Source organism: Dermochelys coriacea, chromosome 7 (genome assembly GCF_009764565.3).
Source record: "Dermochelys coriacea isolate rDerCor1 chromosome 7, rDerCor1.pri.v4, whole genome shotgun sequence".
NCBI lineage: Eukaryota > Metazoa > Chordata > Testudines > Dermochelyidae > Dermochelys > Dermochelys coriacea.
In genome coordinates, this window is record NC_050074.1 from 56,357,077 (window position 1) to 56,380,481 (window position 23,405).

At 50.2% G+C, this 23,405-nt stretch overlaps 1 protein-coding gene and 1 long non-coding RNA gene across 3 annotated transcripts in view; one reads left to right on the plus strand and one right to left on the minus strand.

Annotated features, from left to right (window-relative positions):
- PITX3 (paired like homeodomain 3) overlaps nucleotides 1–22,932 on the plus strand; it is a 39,658-nt gene extending 16,726 nt beyond the window's left edge. The window contains exons 2-4 of the mRNA XM_038411865.2: nucleotides 3,332–3,478; nucleotides 16,633–16,838; nucleotides 21,410–22,932. Of these exons, the coding sequence (XP_038267793.1) occupies nucleotides 3,370–3,478; nucleotides 16,633–16,838; nucleotides 21,410–21,973 (879 nt within the window). The 5' untranslated portion in view covers nucleotides 3,332–3,369 and the 3' untranslated portion in view covers nucleotides 21,974–22,932. The remainder of the gene's footprint in view (nucleotides 1–3,331; nucleotides 3,479–16,632; nucleotides 16,839–21,409) is intronic.
- Nucleotides 6,198–10,246, minus strand: LOC119859573. 2 transcript variants are annotated; one of them, XR_006283035.1, is made up of 3 exons: nucleotides 9,596–10,246; nucleotides 7,523–7,694; nucleotides 6,198–6,667 (listed from the first exon to the last, which is right to left on the minus strand). It is a non-coding gene; the product is annotated as an uncharacterized LOC119859573 (long non-coding RNA). The 2 variants fall into 2 exon arrangements; XR_005294243.2 differs by having other exon boundaries at nucleotides 8,721–9,606.
- Nucleotides 22,933–23,405: the final 473 nt, after the last annotated feature.

Here is a 23,405-nt window from a genome sequence, read left to right on the forward strand (position 1 = left end):
ATAAAGCTCAAGTAATTGAAACTTTGAGTGTCTATGGTCTTGAAATAGTAGCTATGTCTCCTCTCTACCAGTTGCTTGAGATAATCTTGAGGAAGCTGTATCAATGTAAATCCTTATGTTGTGCCACTCGCCCCATCACAGATCCTTTCTGCAGTATGACGGGGTTGGCAGATACTCTCTGGTATTTGCTTACCTGCAGTCTGCCCCATGGTGGAGTTTCAGTGGTCTGAAAGACTGAGTCCTTTCACTGTCTTCCCTATATGAGAGGGGAAAAATTCACCCATCTTTTAAACTCCACTAAGCTTCAAAGAAATCTAACCACTATCTTTAAAGACAGTCCTAGCTAAATGGTTTCTAACCTGATTCGGTAATAGATGGAATCAAACTGTGTTGAAACCACTTTTTAAAACAGGTTCTAGTTTAGTTCCCTATCTAGTTAAAAGCATTTTTAACATGGTTTAAACAGATGATGCTGCGTCCACACTGCTGGTTTAACCTTGTTTATACCATCAGCCTGAAGCAGTTTAAAAATGAACATTTTTTTTGAGCCATGGAGATTGGATTCTCTGTCTTACACTTGGGCATCACTTACAGCCAGGCAAAGTAGCTGTAAAATGCTCCTGTTCTGGTCTGCTAGTGTTTCCATCACAGTTGGCACAGATGTGAATGACACCACAAGATGCAAGACAGGAGAGAATGAGGCCCCTATGCAAATAGGACCCCACATAGGATGAAAATGTCCTTTAGCTGCAGACAGGCAGGAGTCTGAATTCCTCCTTAAATCTGGTCTAGTGCAGAGTCAAGCCCTAGAAGAGAGGAAATTGTGCTTGACAGATGCAATCATATGCAAATGGCTGTAGAAGAGGGGAAATTATCATCTACAAACATTGGGCAGAAATTCCATCTGCCGCCTCCTCAGGAAGGGCTCTTAATAAATTCTGAGACAGCAAAGTGACACACATCTTAATCAAGCCTTAATCCAAGGAATTAATTCACTGCGCGTTTCTGCATAATTCCAGGAGTAATGCTAAAAGCCCTGGCAATATCAGCAGCAGATGGACTCCCTCCAACTCCATGCAAAGGTATTAAAGAAAACACAGCCCCTGTCACATCACTTCATGTACATACACATGGTGAAAAGCAACGGGGCTGTGCCCTGCCACTGCCTGGAGCTTTTGCAGTCTGCAGACATCAAAGGCCGGGCTTGCAATGTGGTAGAAACTAGAACCTGCCTCAGAACAAATGAGGGGCTCCTGCCATGCCCTCCCTGGACAGGGGATCAGAAGCCCGCAGCAAGACAAATGACTGGAAAATGGGCACTAGGGCAACTGTGTCCATTCTGGAAGACACAGGACTTACAAAGTGAGCAGGGAAAAAAGGGAGGTTGACTCAGACCAGTGTCAAGACACGTGTGTCAGAGCTCTGGGGGTTCTTTGAACCGAGAGGCTGACTAAATGAGTATGTAGGAGGAGTGAGGATAAATCGCCCATGGGTTTAAACCGAAATCCATCATAGGAGCTATCGGATGATAGTCATCAGAATTAATAAAACCCTCCTCTTCCACTCCTGGTGGTTCTCAAAGCACTTAACACGCACTAAAGGCACTCAGCACTGGCCTCTCTCCCTGTTAAACTCAACAGGAGTTTTCCATTGACGTTTGTTGGAGCAGAACTAGGCAAATGCTGAGTGTTTTTGAAAACCGGGCCCCATGTAATTATCCTCCACACCCCAGTGAGGTAGAGTAAATAATTATTATCCTTGCTTATGATATACATGCTAGAGAAGCCCATCCAAATGTCCTAGATTAAGAAATCCCAATTCCTAAACCACTGAATTTTGGGACTGTAGGAGATGTTTCCAAACCGGGATGCAAATGTCACAACTGACCCTATATCTGCAATGTCTAAGTCCAGAACTCTGGGTTTGAACAGCCCCACACTCTGGAAGCTTTGAAATCCTACTCTGGATCCCAATGTATTGCCTCAGGCCAGCTGCTATTCAATTTTAGTGGGGCTCCCTGGCTATAGAATGGAAATAGTTAGCACAGGTAAAGGTCACTTTAGAAATTAGTGTGTTCTGTTCACTCTCAATGAAGTAAGAGCACAGAAAATATTGCACATGCGCACTTGGATAAGAATCTTTAGTACTGCCCGACAGCAAGGTGACCAGTCAAATTTGAGACCTTAGTTCAAATCTAGAGAAATTTCCCTCTCTAGCTACACATGGTTGGGCCTTTAACTCTTACTAGTCTGGAGGGAATGCGAAGATGACCCCTGGTAACCTTCAGATACCCCAAATTAGGATGAAAGCACTTTCCCCACCTTGGCTTTACCTTAGCATAGAGCAATCTAGCAGGCTCTGGTCCCTTTGTAAGAGTGTGGCAGGAAGACACTGGGGTTGAGGAATACAAAAGGGGGTGGGGAGGTGCTATGGTTTCCTGCAGAGCCACTGATCATTACCAGCTCTTTAGGTTAGAAGGGGAAGCATATGGGCACATAAAATCATCATTAAAGAAGAACCTGGGGGCCATAAGGAAAAGCTAAGATCTTTTTAGGTTAAAAATAAGGGGCCGTCTTAACCAAGCTTGCTTTGTCCTCAGTCACCCAAGAATGTTTACTGTTGTACTAATGCAGGGTTTACAGGGATTTGGATGGGTCTAGCCTGTCACCGAAAAGAACGGCATTCACTTGTAACATTCTAGCTCTAGGTCAGCACTTGTTTACCCATATCTGCCCTCTTGTTTGTGTCCCTCTGTTGCTGTTTGTGTCTGTGCATATATGCCTGTGTATCTGTGTTCGCGTTATGCCTAGAAGTGATTGTTAGGGACTCCCTAGTCCTGTTTTTATGTGTGTCTGTAACATTATTTAGACCAGAGCAGCTTATTAAGAAGCAAAGGAGAAGGTGAGGGAGACCAGGGGATGATAGGGAAGGGGGACAGGAGGGAGAGCTGGATGTTTTGGGAAGGTGCTAACTGCACTTGGCCAGCCACAGGGCCACTTCCTCAGATCTCCATTACACAGCCTGCTCCCAATGTTGCTATTTCAGTCTGAATGTCACCTATAAATTGGAGGCTCTTTCTCTGAAGGCTGCAAATAGAAGTGCTATTAGATAATCTTTGATTTATAGGGCAGCTAAGCGTGGAGTTTAGTGAAGGCTGTGGCCAATCTGCCCACTTTCCAGCCTGGGCTGGGGTCCTGCTCCTGCAGATTTCCTTTACTTTTCCTAGCAGAACTTCCTCTGCCCTGCATTGACTGGTCCCTTCCCAGAAGGGGCAGGGAGGGGGCATGATGTGAGCTCTACCTCTCCACTCACTCTGTGCCTATTTCTGCAGATCTCTCCTCCTCCTCCACCACCACCGACTCCTGCCAGATGGATTTCAACCTGCTGACGGACTCAGAAGCTCGCAGCCCTGCTCTGTCCCTCTCGGATTCTGGGACTCCTCAACACGAACACAGCTGCAAGGGGCAGGACCATAGTGGTAAGTGCAGGCTCTTCCCTTCCCTTCCCCCTCCTTGACGTTGCTGCCTGGCCAGAAGGGATGGCACGGCTCTCCCACATAGCACCTGCACTGAATGGACACGTCTCTGTTTTGCATGCCCCTTGGTGATAGTGCCAGGAGTCTCTCTGCAGAGAAGACTGGCTGATCCCCAGGGATCAGTTCAACATGATGCTAGAGGTTTAGGCTCCTGGGACACTCGTCTTGTTAAATGGGTGCTGAGCAGATGCCTTTACTAGGTCTGGGCTTCGTTGTGTTCGGTGCCGTATAAACAGAGCCAGTGACAGTCCCTACCCAAAATCATTGTAATCTAAAAGTGAGCCTAATAAAAACACCCCCAGTACTTGACATTTGGATCTTAGGCTCTTCCTTAAAAGGCTCCACCCTCTTCTACCTTCTCCAGAAACTCAGCAATGAACAGAACAAGGGGCCACGGTGTGTTCTTTGTAAGTCTGCAGATAGATGATGGTTTCCTAGAGCTGACTGTGTAGTTTGCAGATAGGCTGGAGCGTTCAATTTCTGCTAGGAGTTAAAGCAGGCTACAAACATCTCAGTGGGTGTGTTTCAGGGATGCTGATTTTGATGACAAGGTTAGTTAGGAACCTGACAGCTTCAGATCTGTCCTGATCCCCCACCTGTGTCCTGGGAAGGAGAGAGGAGAGCAGATCAAGCAGCTCCCTGGGAAATGGAAGGGGGAGAAGGAAACCAGCCCAGGAGAATGAATGGGACAGTTTATTATCCTATTCCTAGCAGCACACAGAGGAGCCGCTGCACTTCCTTGCTTTCTAATTTGAGCATCACTCCAGATCTCAGTTGGCCATTCCCATAGACCCACATTGACCTATGTAAAACACATCTGATCCAAAGTACATCCTGTTCCCTTCCGATCCAATTATATCACCAGGAGTTTAGCAGTTGACTTCAGTGAGAGCAGTATCTGGCCCTTGGAGGGAGCAGGGTCCAGAGCAGGGAAGTTGGGAGATCTGGGTCATGCCACAGACTTTCTGGGTGCCCTGGTGCTAGACCGCAGACAAAAGGCCACAGAAATGCAAAGTCTGTTCAAAGTCTGACCACCATGTGCTGTGGGTAGGTGGTCCCCCTTTTGGGCCTTGGCACACCAGGCTGGGAAGAGACGCACCCTTTCCCAGTTTAAGTCATAGACAGAGGGAAGGTCCCGCTGTCCCTGTGTAGTGTGACTTCCCCTCAGTGCCTGGGGCCCTCTGGCTGATAATGGCCCCTTCAGAGGCATTGCAGCTGGCTGCTTCCTCTGCTGCGGTTTTAGTTCCATTCAAGGGTTGGATCAAAGCTGGAAGTGAGGAAAGGGCATTGAAGACCCAGGGAGAATCTCTCGGGGAAAGGCTCATGTTCAAACCTTCCAGATCACTTTGGGTTTAATGCTCTCTGTGCACTTCAGGCCCCATGCAACTACCTTGGAAGCCAAAGGCCAGGTTCCCACTGACTGAAAATCTCCCCCTTCCCCCCCCATTCCTAATAGAGCAGAACCCAGAAATGGCTTGCACCCACCCAGGGCCGATTCCGGAGCGGCTAGGGATGCAGGCACAGCTGGGTACCAGGCACAGCCAGGCCATATCGCTGGAGCAGCGAGCCCTGAAACGCACTGGAGAGCCCCTCCTTCCGGTAACCCTGCAGTGTCCCGGGGACCCTTGCTACAGAGGCTTGAGCAGCAATAAACGGGCGGGAGACGCTCCCTCCTAGAAGGCTGCCAGGTTCAGCTTCCACTTATAATCTCTGCTGCAAGCTCCGCACCTCTACAGCGCACTAGTTCCCAGGCGGACCGCAATAGGCGCTGCCCTCCGCAAGGCAACCCAGCACCCCACAGAGCATCCCGCCCCGGCACCCAGGGCAGTGGAACGCGCAACCCCTCCGGGTCACTCCCGCCCCGGCACCCAGGGCAGTGGAACGCGCAACGCCTCCGGGTCACTCCCGCCCCGGCACCCAGGGCAGTGGAACGCGCAACCCCTCCGGGTCACTCCCGCCCCGGCACCCAGGGCAGTGGAACGCGCAACGCCTCCGGGTCACTCCCGCCCCGGCACCCAGGGCAGTGGAACGCGCAACCCCTCCGGGTCACTCCCGCCCCGGCACCCAGGGCAGTGGAACGCGCAACGCCTCCGGGTCACTCCCGCCCCGGCACCCAGGGCAGTGGAACGCGCAACCCCTCCGGGTCACTCCCGCCCCGGCACCCAGGGCAGTGGAACGCGCAACGCCTCCGGGTCACTCCCGCCCCGGCACCCAGGGCAGTGGAACGCGCAACCCCTCCGGGTCACTCCCGCCCCGGCACCCAGGGCAGTGGAACGCGCAACGCCTCCGGGTCACTCCCGCCCCGGCACCCAGGGCAGTGGAACGCGCTGTCACCCGCGCTCACAGCGCGCCCGCGTCCACTGCGTGAAACAGCGACCGACACACACAAGGGCAACCTCGGACAAAGTCACAGGCGCTGGGCAGCGCCTAACAGGCAAACCAAAGTGCCCCGCCCAGAACGCGTGTGGACGCCAGGCAGTGTCATCCATCACACTCAACTAACAGCTCCACCTACCTGCTGCCCCGCACAGCCCCCAACTACATACACTGCACCGGCAAACACGCCCCCATCCACTGCCCACACCCCCCCGACCCAGAGATTACCCCCCCCCCCGTATTGCAGACACAACCAGCCCAGAGCTGGACACGCAAACAACCCGCCCCAGACACCCAAACATAACAGCCCCTGGCTACAGCCGCTTCATTTCGTCCCCCCTCTCTGCGCTGCTGTCCGATTTTCGTTTTTTGCAGTGAGCTTTTATTGTTTGTCACGCGCAGTTTAAATCCAGTTCCACGCCCCCCTCTTGGGGTTGGTTTGTCGATTTCAAATTCTTAATCCCGGGTCCGAGCGTCCGTTTATTGTCCTGGTTTCGTAGGTCCCAATTCAATCTGGTTTCGGTTTTTGGGGCGTTCATACCGGTGTTTTCCACCGGCGCGATTCCTTCCCTTCCTCTCCTTTCTCCGCTTCCCTTTCGCCCGGGCTGGGATTTCACAGGGGCTTTCTTGCTTTCCAATGACATTTCCCAGCTCAAATCTAACTTGTTTCAGGTCCCACTTGTAGACTTTGGTTCTTTTTCCCGGGGAACTGCGCGATCCGGTCAGCTTCCTGGTGAAATACTCGTGTGCGGAGGACTGGGGGGGTGGAGAAGGAGATTTCTTTGTTAATTAATCGGGAGCCGAGGGCTGGATCTGGCGCGGAGAGTAACCAGAACGAGGAACTGCTCAGTTCAATCAGTTTCCTTTCTGGGCTCGATTATGCGCCCGCGGAAGCCGGGTTAAAACTCCCCCGCCCACACTGTCGCTGCCAGTCTCTCGCCCTTTATTCCCAGCCGGGATGTGCGTGGGGCAAAGGGACAGCAGGAGGGGGCAGCTGCAGCGCAGCGCGAGTTCCCGACCCGGCCGGGCCCTGTGCAGAGACCGGTCAGGTGAGCGGGGCCACCCGACAGCAGGGCTGGAGCCCGGCCAGCCAACCCTTGCTGGCTGCGTTGGGGAAGGCAGGGCGCTAAGGCGAGCCAGGGCCGGGGGCTGCAGCTTGCCCTGCAGATTGGAGAAGGGAGCATAGTCGGAGAGGGCCCGGTCTGGGAGCTGCACTTGGTGGAAACACTTGGCAGCAGGGTCAGCGATCAGGGCTGGGATCAAGCACTGCAGGGCAGAGCCCCCGGCCCGGCGCTATTCTCTCGGGGTCGCAGGGGAACCAGCTGCGCTGAAAATGGGGCACAGTCAGTATTGGTGGCAGGGATTGACAAGCGCAGAGCTAGGGGCTGAGAGCCGGGCGCTGCCTGCGCGGGTACTTCTCTTTTTCAGACCCTCGGAAAAGCATCCGCTTGCTAGAATTAGGGGAGTCCGACTGAAGTTGTAGGGCTCTCTCCCCACAGTTCCGCTTTCTGCTCTGCTAACAGCTAATTATTAAACCAGCCTGCAAGGGAAGTGTCTTCCTAAACCCAGGCCAGGCGGGTCATTCCCTCAACCACAAGGATGTATCCTTACCCACTTTCCCGCATCCTCCCTGGCTACTGGAACCGGCGCCGATCTCACCCGTTGTAAATGTCCAGCCCCGCAGCTACCCAGCTTTCGGCGTCACCTTGTGGCAGTGAGCTCCACCGTGTTCCCGAAGCACCCCGAGATGCCTCGCCTGCTTTTCACTGAACTTGGCCTGGTGCTTGTTTGGAGAGGGAGCGCAGAAGTCGGTCCCCAGCTTGCCTGGGAATCTACCGCCCTCCTGTCCCCTCCATGGGCTGTAGGAGTCCCAGCTAGGGGGACCAGATGTCCCGATTTTGGAGTCTTTTTCTTATATAGGCTATTCCCCCCCGCCCCCCACCTCCTGTCCCGATTTTTCGCATTTGCTGTCCGGTCACCTGAGTCCCAGCGGTTCGGGGCATGTGCGCCACCAACAGGCCTGCGCCCGCTGGGACTAGACTCGGGGGGCTCTGAACTGCGACGGGGGAAGGGATGCCTCCCCCTGGGCGCTGCCTTCCCTGCCCATCGCCTCCCGCATGCCCCCGGCGGGTCCCCCCTTCCCTCTCTGACGCACCGCTCCCTCTCCAGGGAGAGCGGCCCGGGCGCTCCGGCAGCCTCTGAGCTAGCGAGCTGCGGCTCCAAAGAGCGGAAACCTGTACCCGGACACAGCCCGCTGCGCAGGGCCCTGTCTATCCCTGCTGCCTTCAGCCCGGGGAAACTCTGCCAGTCTCGCCGGCCTGCGGCCCGCCCTCAGGAGCCGCCTCCATTACAGGCAGCATCACCCTGCACCAAGCATCTCCTCTGGGGCGCTTCTGCCGGCTGGGCCCAGATTCCGCTGGGGCCGATCGGAAAAAGGCGTCCGCAAAAGGCACCTGCAGAGATCAGCGCGGGTCTGGCCCACCTGCCTCCGCTCCCCCGAGCGCCCCTGCCCCGTTTCTGTGGCCGTGGCGGGCCCTTCCACCGCCAGCAGCCAGGTAACGCTCCCCTCGCAGATCTATCGCTTCGCCTCTTCGGTCAGCAACGCCGGCAGGCGGCTCCTGCAGCGGCTGAACAGCGCTGTCCCTGCAACAAACGGGCTTTGAGCCCCCAGGGCCGGGGTATCTAACAGGGACAGCAGCCTGGGGACTAAAACTTCCCCGGACGTGGGCGAGCGACTCCCTCCCCCCATCAACCCGGCTAAATCCGAGCCGGAACGAATCCAGCCTCTGTAAACTGCTCTGCCCCTTACCCTGGGAATTAAGCTTTGAGGACAGCCCTGCACGGCTCCCAGGTAACCCATCGGCTTGTTTTCAGGCAGAGTGCACCGATCCCTTATCAGCCAGAGCTGGTTTTGGAGCGCCAGCAACTTCCCGTTTAGCTCTCACTGCTCCTGCTCGGTTTACACAGACCAGTGCCAAGGGACCGGGAACCCGTGGAAGAGCGATAGCTGCCCAGCCTGCCACGGCCGCCCTGCAAAGCGATCCGTGCCCCTAACTGTAACTCCAGTGAGTGCCACGTAGCCAATGAGCAGGACTAGCGGCCAGCGCGCTGTTTGCTCTGCCCCCTGTTTCATTAGCACCAAATCTGCGCTGTACAGAAGTGGCAGAACTCATTGCAAGAGCTCAGCGTCTAAACAACACATTTACCCCACTCTCTGCTCTCAGGCACATTCCCCACCGCCCTGATCCCCGATCCTTCCGCGCCCCTGGCCCCACATGCACCGCCCCCAACTATCTGCCCCTCGAGTGCTCCGGGCTCTCCCTTCGCTACGGGCACCAGCCCTCGCACCTTCCGGGATAGAATAGCAATTCCCGCAGGCCTTGACTGGCCCAGACGGTTCCTTCTCTCCTAATCTCACCTCCCAAGGGGCCAGCTGTCTCTGGCTGGTGCCCCTAAAGTAATCCCCACTAATTGAACAGTTTGCGCAGTTAGCCTAAGGTATCTTCATTAAGCACCGTTTGTTTGGCATTGGGTAGAAAATCGGGGGGAAATCACACAATCATCAAAGCTAAGCAGCGCCTAGATAGAGACAGCAGAGCTGGCTGAGGCTTAAACTGAAGCGCAAATATTGGTTAAGTGAAATGAAAACCTCCTTCTTCCCCTCCTCCTGTGCTCTCAACTTACCTATCTTCTCCAGCATCCCAGCGAGGTGTGTCTCCATGCCTCCCTGATGCACTGGCCAGGTGTTACCAATTGTCATTAGGGCCTTGATTACTTCCTTTGTAGCGAAAACCTCGCTATCCAGTTTCCCGACAGAGCCTTTCAAACCGCCCCCCTTCCATGACCACGCTTCAAAACTCGAGAGTCCATTTCAAAGGAGTCTAGAGTCTTGGTGTAAAGGGAAATTGTTTATATCGGAGCCACAAAAGCCATTTATCATCTTGGGGTTTGTCAGAGTCACAACCCCTGATAGAGGTCTGGGCAGACACCCAGAGCAGGCTCTTTCAGCATGATAATTACTCACTCTCTCTGGTTTGCAGCCAATGGCATAACATACAGAACAGTCCTAAAATCAAATTTATATTGGACAGTCTGAATCCCTCCTTTCCTCTAACCTATTGTCCCCTGGCCTTAGTTTGTCTTCTACTCAAATTGTTCCTATGATGTCACCATTTCTCTGTCCTGTTCTAAATTGGCTGGCTCCTCCCTTTGCAAGAGCCCAGTGCCATTCCACCTCAGCTGAAAAACCCTGGCCAGATGAGCACCTTCTCCCCAGTGCACAGAGTACCCTGCTGCTGTTGGAGAGGCATGCTCTGTTGCAGCTAAGCAGCTGTGGGTACTGGCTGGAACTCAGGATGAAGATTCAGGACTTCCATTCAGGACTCTGCTCCTGATTTGCTTTGTGATTTCAGGCAAGTCACTTCACCTGCTATGGGGGCTTGGTTACCCCAGCTACCAGATAGGACTAACTTCTTAAGCTTCAGTGTCCTGGGCAGCTGTGAGGTTTAATCAGTGTGTGTTTAGTGTGTCCATCTTTGGATGGAATGCACTAATTAAATGGCACCTTTATTCAGGATAGAACAGGCAGCCAGCTAGAGAGAAATCAGTTGAACTAGTCCCACTGTAAAAGACAGTCTAGAGTCAGCTGAGTACATGCAGAGCATTAGGTCTCATTACCTCCTTCCCCCCCCACCCCCACCAGTTTTATTGTATTTAGGCAAGTGCACCAGAGGATTTGTGTGGGTTGCAGAAGGGTGTTAAAGAGAAGTCCTTTTGAGTTCTCCAGCTGCATATGGAAAGACAGACTGTGATACCTGCAGTTAAGATTGTCTGACCCTTTCCATTATAAATCTGTTTTCAACTACTTAGAACTTTGCTAAGCTTGAATTGTTCAGGCTAAATTTTCTTTGCCGGGGATCTGCTTCAAGCTGAACAAGGTTCAGCCATTTCCAAGAACAAGGTGTGGATTGTTTGCCCATATTAAAGTTTTACAGTTGAGAAACACTAGTACCTCTGTACTTTGGAGCAAGGACTTCAGGTTTGGCAGAGGCATTGCCCTGGTGTCAGGGATGTATTTTTACCATCCTTGTGAAAGTTTGTCCAAATCTGGCCAAATTATAAGCCCCTGAGAAATCTCCATTCACACATGCTCAGACTTGTAAGAGTCTGGCAGCTAAATTCTCGGAAGACTGCAGTGGTCCTGGACATGCTTCATTCTCCAGCGTATGACTGGGCCAGGCTCACAGAATGACTGAGCATGATCTGGCCCAGCACTATAGAGGCTGAGCAGGACTCTCCCTGAAATTGCTGCTGTAGGTTGTTGGGGGACTGGGCCAGGGAAACTCTCTCCTGTGCTTTCCATGTAGTGCCCAGGTAGCCTTGAGGAGGAAGCTTAACAGAGTCAAATGCACAGAGATGAGGAAGTAGGAGAGGAGCGGAAGAGTGTAGGGAGAAGCTGGGAGGGGAAAGAGGTCTAATCACTGCAGAACCTGCCCCTATAGAACCTGAAACGAAACCAATTATTCTTGAGTCTCACAATTCCTTCACTGTTTAGTTGTGAAACTCACTGGTGAAGTGGCTCCATCCCCTTTTGTGGCAGGTCCACCTAGCAGGAGAAAGCTGGTACTTTTTCCACTTATGCAGTTAGTTCAAATGGTAAGAGATTTGTGTGTGTGTGTGTGTGGGGGGGGGGGGAAATCTTTAGATCCAATTCTGCTGATGATCCATGGGGGGGTGGGGGGAGCAGTATGGTTCCACATGATGGATTTTTCTTCAATTTAAGTTTTAAAAAAAAAAGTTAAATTACATAAACAACATTTAAAAGAATGTTAGAGTTGCAAAATCAAAGATTCAAGGGTTAGAAGATGCCAGAATGATGGCTGGTTATGCAACCTTAATTCAGCCCCCTGGTGTGTATGCCTTGATACTGGCTAGTTGCACAATCACTATGTTTTTCCAGAGGACCCCTCCAATGGGAGCTGCAGGTGCTCAACACCACTACAACACACACCCTTAGCACCGAAGCCTAATTACCCCCTTGTGTAGCCTCCATTCATAGTCGTACTAGGCTGTGACAACCTTGTGCTCTCTCCTGCCCATTGTGCAAGGCCCTAGGGCTGGTCTATGTCGGGAAGTTAACCGGCATAACTATACTGCTGTAGCCACACTGGTAACTCCTTGTGTGGACACTCTTATTCCAGAATAAATAACTGTTCTTGTCACTATGGTTGTACCATAAATTTCTGCATGCAGATAAGCCCTTAGCTGCGCAAATCCTTAATGATGTACTGGCTTCTAGGTACCAGCTTTCGACTGGAGCTGTTACTGTCCATTCATGTTTCAGAGTAGCAGCCGTGTTAGTCTGTATTCGCAAAAAGAAAAGGAGTACTTGTGGCACCTTAGAGACTAACAAATTTATTAGAGCATAAGCTTTCGTGAGCTACAGCTATCCAATGAAGTGAGCTGTAGCTCACAAAAGCTTATGCTCTAATAAATTTGTTAGTCTCTAAGGTGCCACAAGTACTCCTTTTCTTTTTGTCCATTCATGGGTTCTGCTCTGTTAAATCATCTTATTGCACTGACCTGACTGGCTGTGAGTGACATTTTCCCTTAAGCCCAGGCAGCTAATTCCAGCTATGACTCTAGTAGTTTAATGGAGGGGGAAAGGTGCATGTAATACTCTATGCACTATCTGAGGTTACCAGTAAATGCTCCGTTATTGTATGTGTCCGTTTCCACTGCTATCAAAAATAACAGAGTGACCTAGAAATAAAAACTGTCCATTGAATGAACTAAAGGGGGCTTTGTTACCTGGGGTTATTCACCCAGGAGGGCTGATTCTGCCTCTGACACAGCTGTCAGGGAGAGCTGGGCATGCCCATTTGAGGGCTGGATTGGCTCATGAGAGGGAGAGGGTGTGTAATGTAATCACGCCTTGGGCTGCAGAGAAATAGGGAGGGCATGATTGGCATTGCACTTCCTTGCTTTACGGAGTAGCAGCAATAGTCTTGCTGACTCATAGCCCTGCGGCTACAGAGTGAGGAATCCTGGAGACTAGGGTCCATGGACCATGGCAGATGGCATCCTACAGGGGGAAGGTAGTCATACATCTACACCATGCTCTGCCACTCAAAGGATATACAATGCAATCTCTCACGTAAACCACACTGTCCCTCACTCCCATAGGGTCCTCTGTGCCTCTCCACACTGCAGCAGGGAGGGACAGCAGTAATTGCATCGAAGCTAGAACTCCACTACTTCCTTTCCAACTGCACAGCACAATCCTCTCTTGGTTCTGCCATGCTGAAAATCCTTCCCTACAAACGCCACACAAGGAAAGCCAGGGCCAGCAAGAGTGGGAAGGAAGGTGTTTTCCCTGAAACATGGCACTCCTCTGGCAATACTATACCACCATAGGAGGCTTGCTCTGCAGATGCCATTAGCTGGTAGTACAGAGCTTCTGTCCTCGGGGAGCAGGGCACTGCGAAGAGGGCACCACGGGCACTGGGCATGCTGCTCTGAAGTTGTGTAAAATTAGGACCAGGATTCCCCTTATCTCCTTGGGCTCCACACAATTACCCGGACAGTCTTGCATCCCTGCCCAAAGGTGATGATGTCTCGGGCTTAGATTATGTCAAAGTCAGATATTTCATGAGTCTAGGGGTGATGTAGCCCATGAGCAGTGTGCTGTGTCTACACCATCCCTTTATGCCCTTTGCATTGCAAGCTTCCTCTGCCCTCAGTAGGCATTCTGAGCAAAGCCTGCAGATTGGGGCACGTCATTATTACCTTAGCATCAATTCCTTTGGAAGTTGGTGGTGTTTTGCCATTAACTCTCACAAGCAGGCTCTTAACCTTGTGCTTCTCTCTTTGAAGGTTTTCAGACCTAACAAAACAAATGAGGGTTAAACTGAATATTGTCCCCTCGTGGATAGTCAGATCATTACTTTCATGTTCAGAAATGGCAGCATCTATCATCATTCCCTTTTTAATCTGTTCGGAGGCCAACAAGGGCTGAGTCTCTCTCCTCCGACATTGGTTCAGACCAGAGGAATAAGAGTATAGTCTTCACTGGAACCACAACTGTAACATACACATTAAAAGCACGTGTTGTTGTCAAAGAACATCAACTCAGTGGGGGCCAGAGAAATTCATCTGCTTCCAAAGAGCCCTCAGGAAATGGGCACTGTCCCCACATCTAGATAATTATAGCAGTGCTTAGAGTGTCACAAGGGTACAGCAGTTTCCTGTGAGTCTATTTTTAGGTACTACATATTTCCACCTTTTGAATACACATCTTCAGTGTTTTTCATAGTCTCAAACAACATTAGCTGAAGAAGCTGGCTGAGTCTGAGGTTTGATGATGGGGCAGGGAGCCTTCCTCCACTGCCACACCATGTCTGGCTGATGTTTGGTTAGGGGCCTATGCTAAATATTTCGGGGTCTCACCCTGCTTCCGAATGGTCAGCTGTCCATGCCTATTGACATGCCCCCTTCTTAAATGCAGCGGAGGCGCCAAGGGTTAAATGGGCAATGGAGAGAACTAACCTCCCATCCTTAAGAGGTGGCTGGTGGGGCAGCATAAGGGCAGCCTGTATTGCCACTGCCTGTGCTGTTAAATGAAGAAGGGTAGAGAGGAGCACCCAATTTAGTTTCCATGCAAGAAGAGAATCTATTGGACCAGTGGGCTCCTTAATAAGTCCTTCTTACCCCCCACCCCCATCCTTAGTGACTCTGAAAAAGATTTGGGGATCATGGTGGATAATTAGCTGAACATGAGCTCCCAATGTGATATTGTGGCCAAAAGGGCAAATGTGATCCTGGGATGCATAAACAGGGGAATCTGGAGTAGGAGCAGAGAGGTTATTTTACATCTCTATTTGGCACTGGTGCAACCACTGCTGGAATACTGTATCCAGTTCTGGTGTCCACAATTCAAGAACAATATTTATAAATTGGAGAAGGCTTAGAGAAGAGCTTCAAGAATGATTAAACGATTAAAAAACCTTCCTGATAGTGACTGACTCAAGGAGCTCAACCTATTTAGCTTAACAAAGAGGAAGTTAGAGGGATGACTTGATTACAATCTATTAAATATTTGTTCTCCATGTAGGTACTTCTAATGATCTCTTCAGTCTAGCAGAGGAAGGGCTAATGCAATCCAATGGCTGGAAGTTGAAGCTAGACAAATTCAGAGAGAAAATATGGTGTAAATTTTGAACAGGGAGAGTAATTAACCATGGGAACAATTTACTAAGGGTTGTGGTGGATTCTCCATTACTAAAAATTGTAAAATCAAGACTGGATTTTTTTCTAAAAGAGCTGCTCTAGGGATTATTCTGGGGAAGTTCTCTGGCCTGGGTTATACAGGAGGGCAGACTAGATGATCACAGTGGTCCCTTCTGACCTTGAAGTCTGCAAATCCAATAGAAGGGATTTGATCTAGATGGCCATTGAGTAGAGAATGGGGAAAGGGACATGGCAATGGGGTGGGGGATGGGGCAGTATTTCATAACCTGGCCATTCTCCATGACAAAAGTTTGAGAGGCCAAGATGTCATATCCATCATGTATGTATGTGCCTGTTAAATCGAAGTAAAATTGAATGGAGTGTCCCAGAAAGTCATTATTTTCGTCTGCGGCTTCCACTTACTGTAGGAGCCTCAGTTTGTGATCCTGACAGGTTGGCTCCCCTCCCCTCTTGTGTCTGCTGTTCCCTCAAGCCAGGGCCTGACACTTCTATTCTACCCTGCCTTTTGTTTTGAGCCAGAAAGGTTAGTTCCGTTTATAGGATGATTAAGAGGCATATTGCAAAGCCTTCTCTATTACAATGAACCAGGGCCTAGTTTATATTTAACTACATCCCTAGGGTGATTCCCTTTCTCTTCCTTTAAATCGCTCCTCAAAATTCACTTTTTTCATCTGTAATCTCCACTCATCTTATACAGCAGTCAGTACCCGAGTGCTTTCCAGAAATGCAATAAATGATGTGACTAACATTTCTCCCATGTGGCTCCCCCTGGCTCCTTTGTCCATTTTCTTTCTCCTTTAGCATTCTTCCTGATTTGTTGACTTTTTATTTGTAGTCTCTGGGGCCTTGTCTAGATGTAAAATTGCATCAGGTTTGCTAAATGGTGTGATTGAAAATTGCTTTAGTTAAGCAAGCATAAGAAACATTAAGTGAACACTTTTAAATCTATTCAACCCAGGCTTATATCAATGTAGCCTAAGTCAGTTAGGAACAGGTTTAAACTACATTACAATAAGCTACTTAAATGGAAACAAGAGTCCACCCATCAGTTTAAAACAGACTTTACGTTAAACCAGTGCAAGTTGTGTGTAGACAAGTTGTAGTTTTTTGGCTCCTCTTACACCTAGAGGTGGCTGGGGCTGTAAGGCTGGGCTGGTGAGAGAAGAGTTTAGTCTAATAGGATGCTGCCTGCTCCTGAAGCCCTACATAGTTACCACAGCTGGCTGCGTTAGGGGGGGAAGGCAGGTGACTTTCATGTGTGCCAGGATTACATGCACCAGGAATGAGGTGCCCTGGAGTCCTGGGATTCAGAGGTGCAGGCCGGAAGCCTGGAGCAGGTAGCACCAGGCTAATGAGAAAGAGTTGCATCCCAAGCCACTCAGCTTTGGGGAAGTTGCTGTCTTGGGGACCGAGGCTTGTGCCGGAGTCCCAGGGCTGCGTTATGATGGTTTACCTGCCTTTGTATTTCACAGACACGGAGAAGTCCCAGCAGAACCAGACCGATGACTCCAACCCCGAGGACGGCTCCCTGAAGAAGAAGCAACGGAGGCAGCGGACTCACTTTACCAGCCAGCAGCTCCAGGAATTGGAAGCCACCTTCCAGAGGAACCGCTACCCAGACATGAGCACCAGGGAGGAGATAGCAGTCTGGACCAACCTGACCGAGGCACGAGTCCGGGTACGGCCACCAATCTCCCGCTCCACAGTCTCTGAATACAGCCACAGCCTGGGGGAAGGGGGGACCCGAGACCAGCTCTGCAGCAAGCCACCAAACCAACCCAGACCTTGCCTTTAACAGAGAGCCAAGGGCACTAGAGGCTTTTCCAGCACATCAGTTCCACCCAACTCTGCTCTCAGGGCCCAACAGGCCCCCGCTGCAGACACCTTGCAGGCTGCCATCTTGGATTCCGTGCAAGTTCACAAGAACGATCCTTCTGGCAGGCATTTGAGAGGGAAATCACACTTGATTTCCTTGGGAATGATTAATTTGATGGCAGGCTCCTCCTGAGGCAGAGAATTGCCCACCTTCCTCCAATTCCATATACTAACAGACATCTCTCCTGTGCTCTGACCCCCAGGGAAGATAAGTCTCCCTGGGCTGCTCAGGGTCAGAGGGCCCTGGGGAAGAAATCTCACCCAATACAGAGGAGAAGCCGTTACTCAGCTCAGCTCAGCCCATGCTCTGTGAGTGAGTGTGAGACACACACAGTATTGCCAGTGCTTCTGAATGTATTGGGTATGGGGATTTTGGATGCCGGTGCAGGAACTCTCATCGCCACATCTACTGTCCCATGTCCATCATGTGTGTCTTCCCAACCTTCAAATTAATCCTGTCTAGTTCCCCCTCAGTTCTCCTTCCCAGCCTCATCTCTGCTCCTCCTGCAATTCTTCACCTCTTTCTCTGCTGCAGCCCCCTCTCCTTTCCCAGGCTGGATGTTTCAGGGATGGGAGGAGGTTGGGAGATGGGATAGTGGAGCCATCCTGAGCTGCTGGTCAATTTCTGCTCCCTGCTCCCCTCCTGTAAGAATGTGTCCGCTCTGCCTGCTTGCTGCAGCAGCTCTGATTGGCTGCTCTTCCCAGGAGGCGGGGCAATGGGGAATGTAACCAATCAGTGGGGATTTTCCAGGGGTTGACATGTGCGCCTCTCAGTGACATGGCTGGAGTTGTAGTTGTAGAAGGCCGGGTCTACACCTAAAAATTAGTCTAACCTAGCCCCTGGTGTAGACACAGCTAGTGTGTTGGACAAACTTTTCCATCTACCTAGCTACTGCCTCTTGGAGTGGCGGATTAACTACGTTGACAGGAAAACCCCTTCTGTCACTGTAGGAAGAGTCTACACTACTGTGCAGTACCTGAAATTTCATTTGTGGGTCTGCACCCCCTTTTGACCAGATGCACGTTAAGCCCTGCCTGGGAGACAGGACGCCTGGGCTCTATAACTTGCTCTGTTACTGACCTGTTGTGCAACCATGGGCTGGTCACTTCTCCTCTCCAGGCCTTCATTCTCTGCCCTTCAACCTTTAGCTTATCTATTTGGACTGTCAGCTCTTTGGGACAGGCATGTCTCACTAGGTGTAGGTTATAGCAGGGCTCTGATCTCAGCTGGGACTACAGATTAACACCACAACCCTTATCCATACCCCTGCTTCATCTCCCTCTGTATATTCTCAGGCCCTGGACCTTTACCCTGCCTATGTCCCATGTTCCTGCCGTTCCCTTGTCTATCCCCCTCCCGTCCTACTGTTCCCCCTCCTCTTTACTCTTCCTGTCCTGCTGTGGCCCTTTCTTTGGTGCAGGCTTCAGGTTTCTCTATCCTGATGAGAATTAGTTCCCAGAAAAGCAGGGGTGTCACATTTTAAAGGGAAACCCTGCCAACTCTCATGATTCTAGCATGAGTCTCATGACGTTTAGATGGTTAGGTTATTTTTTTTAAGAGTTTGTATGAATTTCTGATTTCTGACTTCCTCTCACAAACCTGTATCCTTATCCGAACAGCCCCTGTCGCCCCGTCAATGAGACTGAATTGCATGCTGCCCTCAGCAAGTTGGCTGACATGTCCCTTGTGAGTGTGTGTATGGGTATGAGATTGCCCACTGCAAAGATGGGCACCATTTCTCACTATTACCAATGGGTTTGAAGCCATGCTCTGAGGGAAAATGGTGGCCCTTTAGAGTATGTGCCAGCTGACATAGGCTCAGGCTGAGGGGGTGTTTAATTACGGTGTAGAATTTCCTGCTCAGACTACATCCCAAGATCTGGGATCTTCCCACCTCACAGGCCTAAGCCTGCATGTCTACACCACAATTAAACAGCCCCTTAGCCCAAGCCTGAGTCAGCTGGCATGGGCCAGCTGTGTGTGTCTAACTGTAGTGTAGACATTCCCTTAGTCACCATGTGAGGCCAGGCAAGAGCCTGTGGAGGTGCTGGGAATGGGGCAGTGGGGGGCAGCAGAGAGGGAGCTAAGCAACAGGACAGGAAGCTATATTAGGAGTCAACGGACACATGGATAGCAGGAGGCAGACTGAGGGTGAAAGGGCCTATAGGTGGCAGAGTGAGAGAACATGATGTGTAGGAAACTGAAGGGGATGCTGCAGACAGCCAGAGTTGTAGGAAAGAGATCTATAATGAGCAGACTGAGAGGCCAGTGTTATGACCTGAGGCTGTATAGTTTGTGTGGTAGCAGCCTAGCTCCAGTGTCCATCTTTGAGCCCTTGGTATAATCCCAAACTTAAATACAGTCAGAGTTGAAGGCCAGAAGGGCCCCCAAGATCAGCTACCAACCACCTGTATATCGCAGGCCATCTCCACCACTGACGTGCTAAACCCAACAACCGAAATTAGACCAAAGTATTACAGCCCACAGGAGACTAGACTATTGTGTGCCACGGGCAGAGAATAGGAAGAACCGAGGTGCACCAACACCCAAGGCCCCTGCAATAGCAGGGAAATGATTAAGTGAGATACACCCAGATAATCCTGGCAAGTGACCCACAACCAATTACACTTCTCTCAAGGTCAATATGGGGGAACTATTGAACTCTAAGCAGTATAAACAAACATCATACTAGGTTCCCCTGAAGTCTGACCCTCTTTCTCCAGTTCCATACATACTACAAAAGGGAGAATGTGACTGGGGCAGCTGCCTACCCTGTCTAGCTAGGGAAGAGGTAGAGAGGGGTAGAATGGCCCCAAGGGATACAAGAGCGTAGGTGGAAATTGCTCTGATCAGCAAATAGGGAAGTTGCATTTCTGTGATTGAATTTTGAACCCAAGATGATCCCACATGACTTGGAAATGTGTGGCTTCCCCCGAAGGGGGGGGGGTGGGGGGGAAGTCAGATGGCAGGCAAAAAACAGTTTTGTGACAGTTTTTCAATATTATAATGTAAGACACATGATGTTTTGGGTTCTGACTCATGATTTTTGAACGCTTAGCGTAGGCAGCAGTGGAATTACAATTTTCAGAGAGGGAACTTGTCAAGTAGCTTAAAGCCATGCTAAGCAACTACACTGAGCTATAGCATAAGAATCCAGGAGTGAAATGGACCAGTCATTTCACCATCCGAGCTGACAGAAATGCAAAAACAAAACAAAGTGCATCAATGGCAAAACTAATTCTATTTTTAAAATTTTTTAATCTGAGGTATTACTAGTAATTTAAGAAAAAAAAATTTCAAATAGGGTTTTGGACAGTGTCCCAGTAATAGTTTTCAGTCAACTTTTGGATTTATTTCCAATGGAGTTATTTTTACATTTGTTATTTGTCTTTGAAGAACCCCAGCAAAACTAATCTTTCATCACCTTCTAATGAATACAAAAGATTAATCACACAAAATCAAACGGATTTTGAGCTACAGACAAAAAGAAGCATGAATTCCCCTTCTGCAGCAGTTCTCAAACTGCACCTCAGAGCACTTGCTCATGGTCTATGAAGATCTACAAAGTCATACGATACAGGCTCCTAGCTGCTAGATCACAGTTAAAAATACACTAAGTATTTTCCTAATATTTTCCTATGTAAGCAACTGCTGTATTTGTTGTGTGATCGAGAATGGAAAGCAAGGTGGGTCACATGATCGCAAACTAGAGTGTGTGTGTGTGTGTGTGGGGGGGGTCATCTGTGAGGCACTCTTTCTAGTAAATTGTGGTCCAGCCCAGTTTAAGGTCCCCTGCCCTGGTGGAAATCCCCATGGAGAATCTCCAGCTGATCTCCACTAGCGACACAGAACCAGACTAAACTAACAGAGATGAGAAGGGGGAGGTCAGGGGAGGCTGCTGAATTTTCCACTCCTGTAGGATCCAGTCTCTCTCTGATATCTGTGGAAACCGGGTATGTACACAAATGTACGGCACTACATTTATACGGCAAATCAGGGATGTTAGAATGTGAAAGGACCTAGGTCACTTACCACAGTCCCAGGATTCTCCCAGTACTGCATGCTCCAGTGCTCTGTTCTAGTTTTAGGGGGGCTATGTGAGGGGGCTGCTACCAGCTCCCTTTGGGAGACCATGCCACAGCCTACCATACCCCTGTTAAGTAACATTTCCTGCTATTGAGCCAAAGTTTTCTTTGGTTAATTCCATCTAATCACTCCTAGTTACAAGCCCCTCACTCACCTCAGCCTGTCCTTTCCCAGATGTACTCAGTTGTCCTGACGACCATATTGGTATAAGGAGGGATGACTGACAGAGACAGAGGCTTCCCCATTAATAACTGGAATGACCCTCCTGCTTTCTCCTTCCCTTGCAGGTCTGGTTTAAGAACCGCAGAGCCAAGTGGAGGAAACGAGAAAGGAACCAGCAGGCAGAGCTTTGTAAGAACAGTTTTGGAGCTCAGTTCAATGGACTGATGCAGCCTTATGACGACATGTATTCCGGCTATTCATATAACAATTGGGCTACCAAAGGGCTTGCTACCAGCCCCCTGTCAGCCAAGAGCTTCCCCTTCTTCAACTCCATGAATGTCAGCCCCCTCTCCTCCCAGCCCATGTTCTCCCCTCCCAGTTCCATTGCTTCCATGACCATGCCTTCCTCCATGGTCTCCTCAGCAGTGACTGGCGTGCCAGGCTCCAGCCTCAACAACCTGGGAAACATCAACAACCTCAACAGCCCAAGCCTCAATTCTGCCGTTTCATCCAGTGCCTGCCCTTATGCGTCCACCGCCAGCCCCTACATGTACAGGGACACGTGCAACTCTAGCCTGGCCAGCTTGAGGCTGAAGGCCAAGCAGCACGCCAACTTCACCTACCCGGCGGTTCAGACGGCAGCTTCCAACCTGAGCCCCTGCCAATATGCCGTGGACAGGCCTGTATGAAGGGCCACCTGCCACCAACCAGGGACTCGACCTTAGCCTGATGAAAGGAGACCTTTAGCCCTACAACAGCCCTGCAGGAGAGAGAGAGACAGATGGACCTCTGTGAAGACTTGTCTAACTATCGTATGGTGAATTTTGACTGTTTTTTTTTTGTTTTTGTTTTTTTGTTTTTTGGTAAAGCAACTGAAACTGCTCATTGGAAGACACACTGGGAAACAGGAACCTGTGACATTCAGTTTGACTGGCTCCTGGGCAGCAGAACTGAGCATATGTCAATCTGCTCCTTCCTCCCTCCCCTCAGTGTGATAGCTGTCCTTGTCCCTCCCTGGCACAAAAATCCTGTTTAAAGCATAGGCAGTGAGATGGCGCAGCTGTAGGAAGCAGCCAGGGACCCAGGCAAAGTGGCGCAGCTACTCAATGCTTGGCTGAAAACACACATACACCCACAGATGTGAGCGGTCAGATTTCATTTCGAGGCATCTCACCCATTTATTTATCATATGGCCAGTCTCACCAGACACCAGTCAGGAAAGTACTGTCGCAGCCAGCAATACATTTGTATACTGCAGATACATGCATGGCCAGGTAATTGAACCCCTTAGGGATCGGGAGTTGTAGGGATGTAGGATGTGTGTGTGTGTTATAAAACACACACATATATACACACACAAATAAATATATATATATGACATACCCTTTTGTTTTGTACGTGGGATAATCTGTGAAGTAGACCTTACAGATGAAAAGCCAAGCATGTCCACCAGGGTGGAGCATTCAGCCTGTCTGCTTTCCTGCTTAAAGAGTCATTTCCACTCGGATAGGAATTCCTTTGCCAATGTACATCCAAAGAATCCCTTGTTTTTCCCTTTTGCAACAAATTGCCCTCTTTTTGTGCACCCATCTCTCCACCCCCGAATTCCATTTTCAACAATAAAATGAAAGTTGGAGCAGTCCCGTTAGAGGTTTCCGTCTGTCTGGTTATTGGCGCACAAGATGAGAATGTGGGGAAAAGAAAGACCAGCGACTGTCTAAAGGGTCCAAATCAAACCCACATTGTGAAAGAGGAGAGGCTGCACAAGGGCTGCTGTTTAGGAGATGCCGTTCTTGGTGAGGGCCCAGTAACAGGGGGAAGTGTCATCTAAGCAAAGTCCAGGGATGGGGGCCGCCAACATGTGACTAAGCTGTCTTTCTCCTACATGTTTGCAATTCAAATGCTCTGGCGTTCTTTCAAGAACACTCAGTACCAGTGGCCTAGCTCCCAGGATCCCTTGTCTATTTCCACGGCTGTCTCCTTATCCACCCTGGGAGGAGGCATTAAGGAGAAACTATACCAAACTTTTCCCCATGAACTAATGGAAGTTTCTTCTTGGGGGTCCCTGCAGGGTTTCAGGTCCATGGCACTAGAGACTGGGTGGGCTGGGAAGGAACCAGA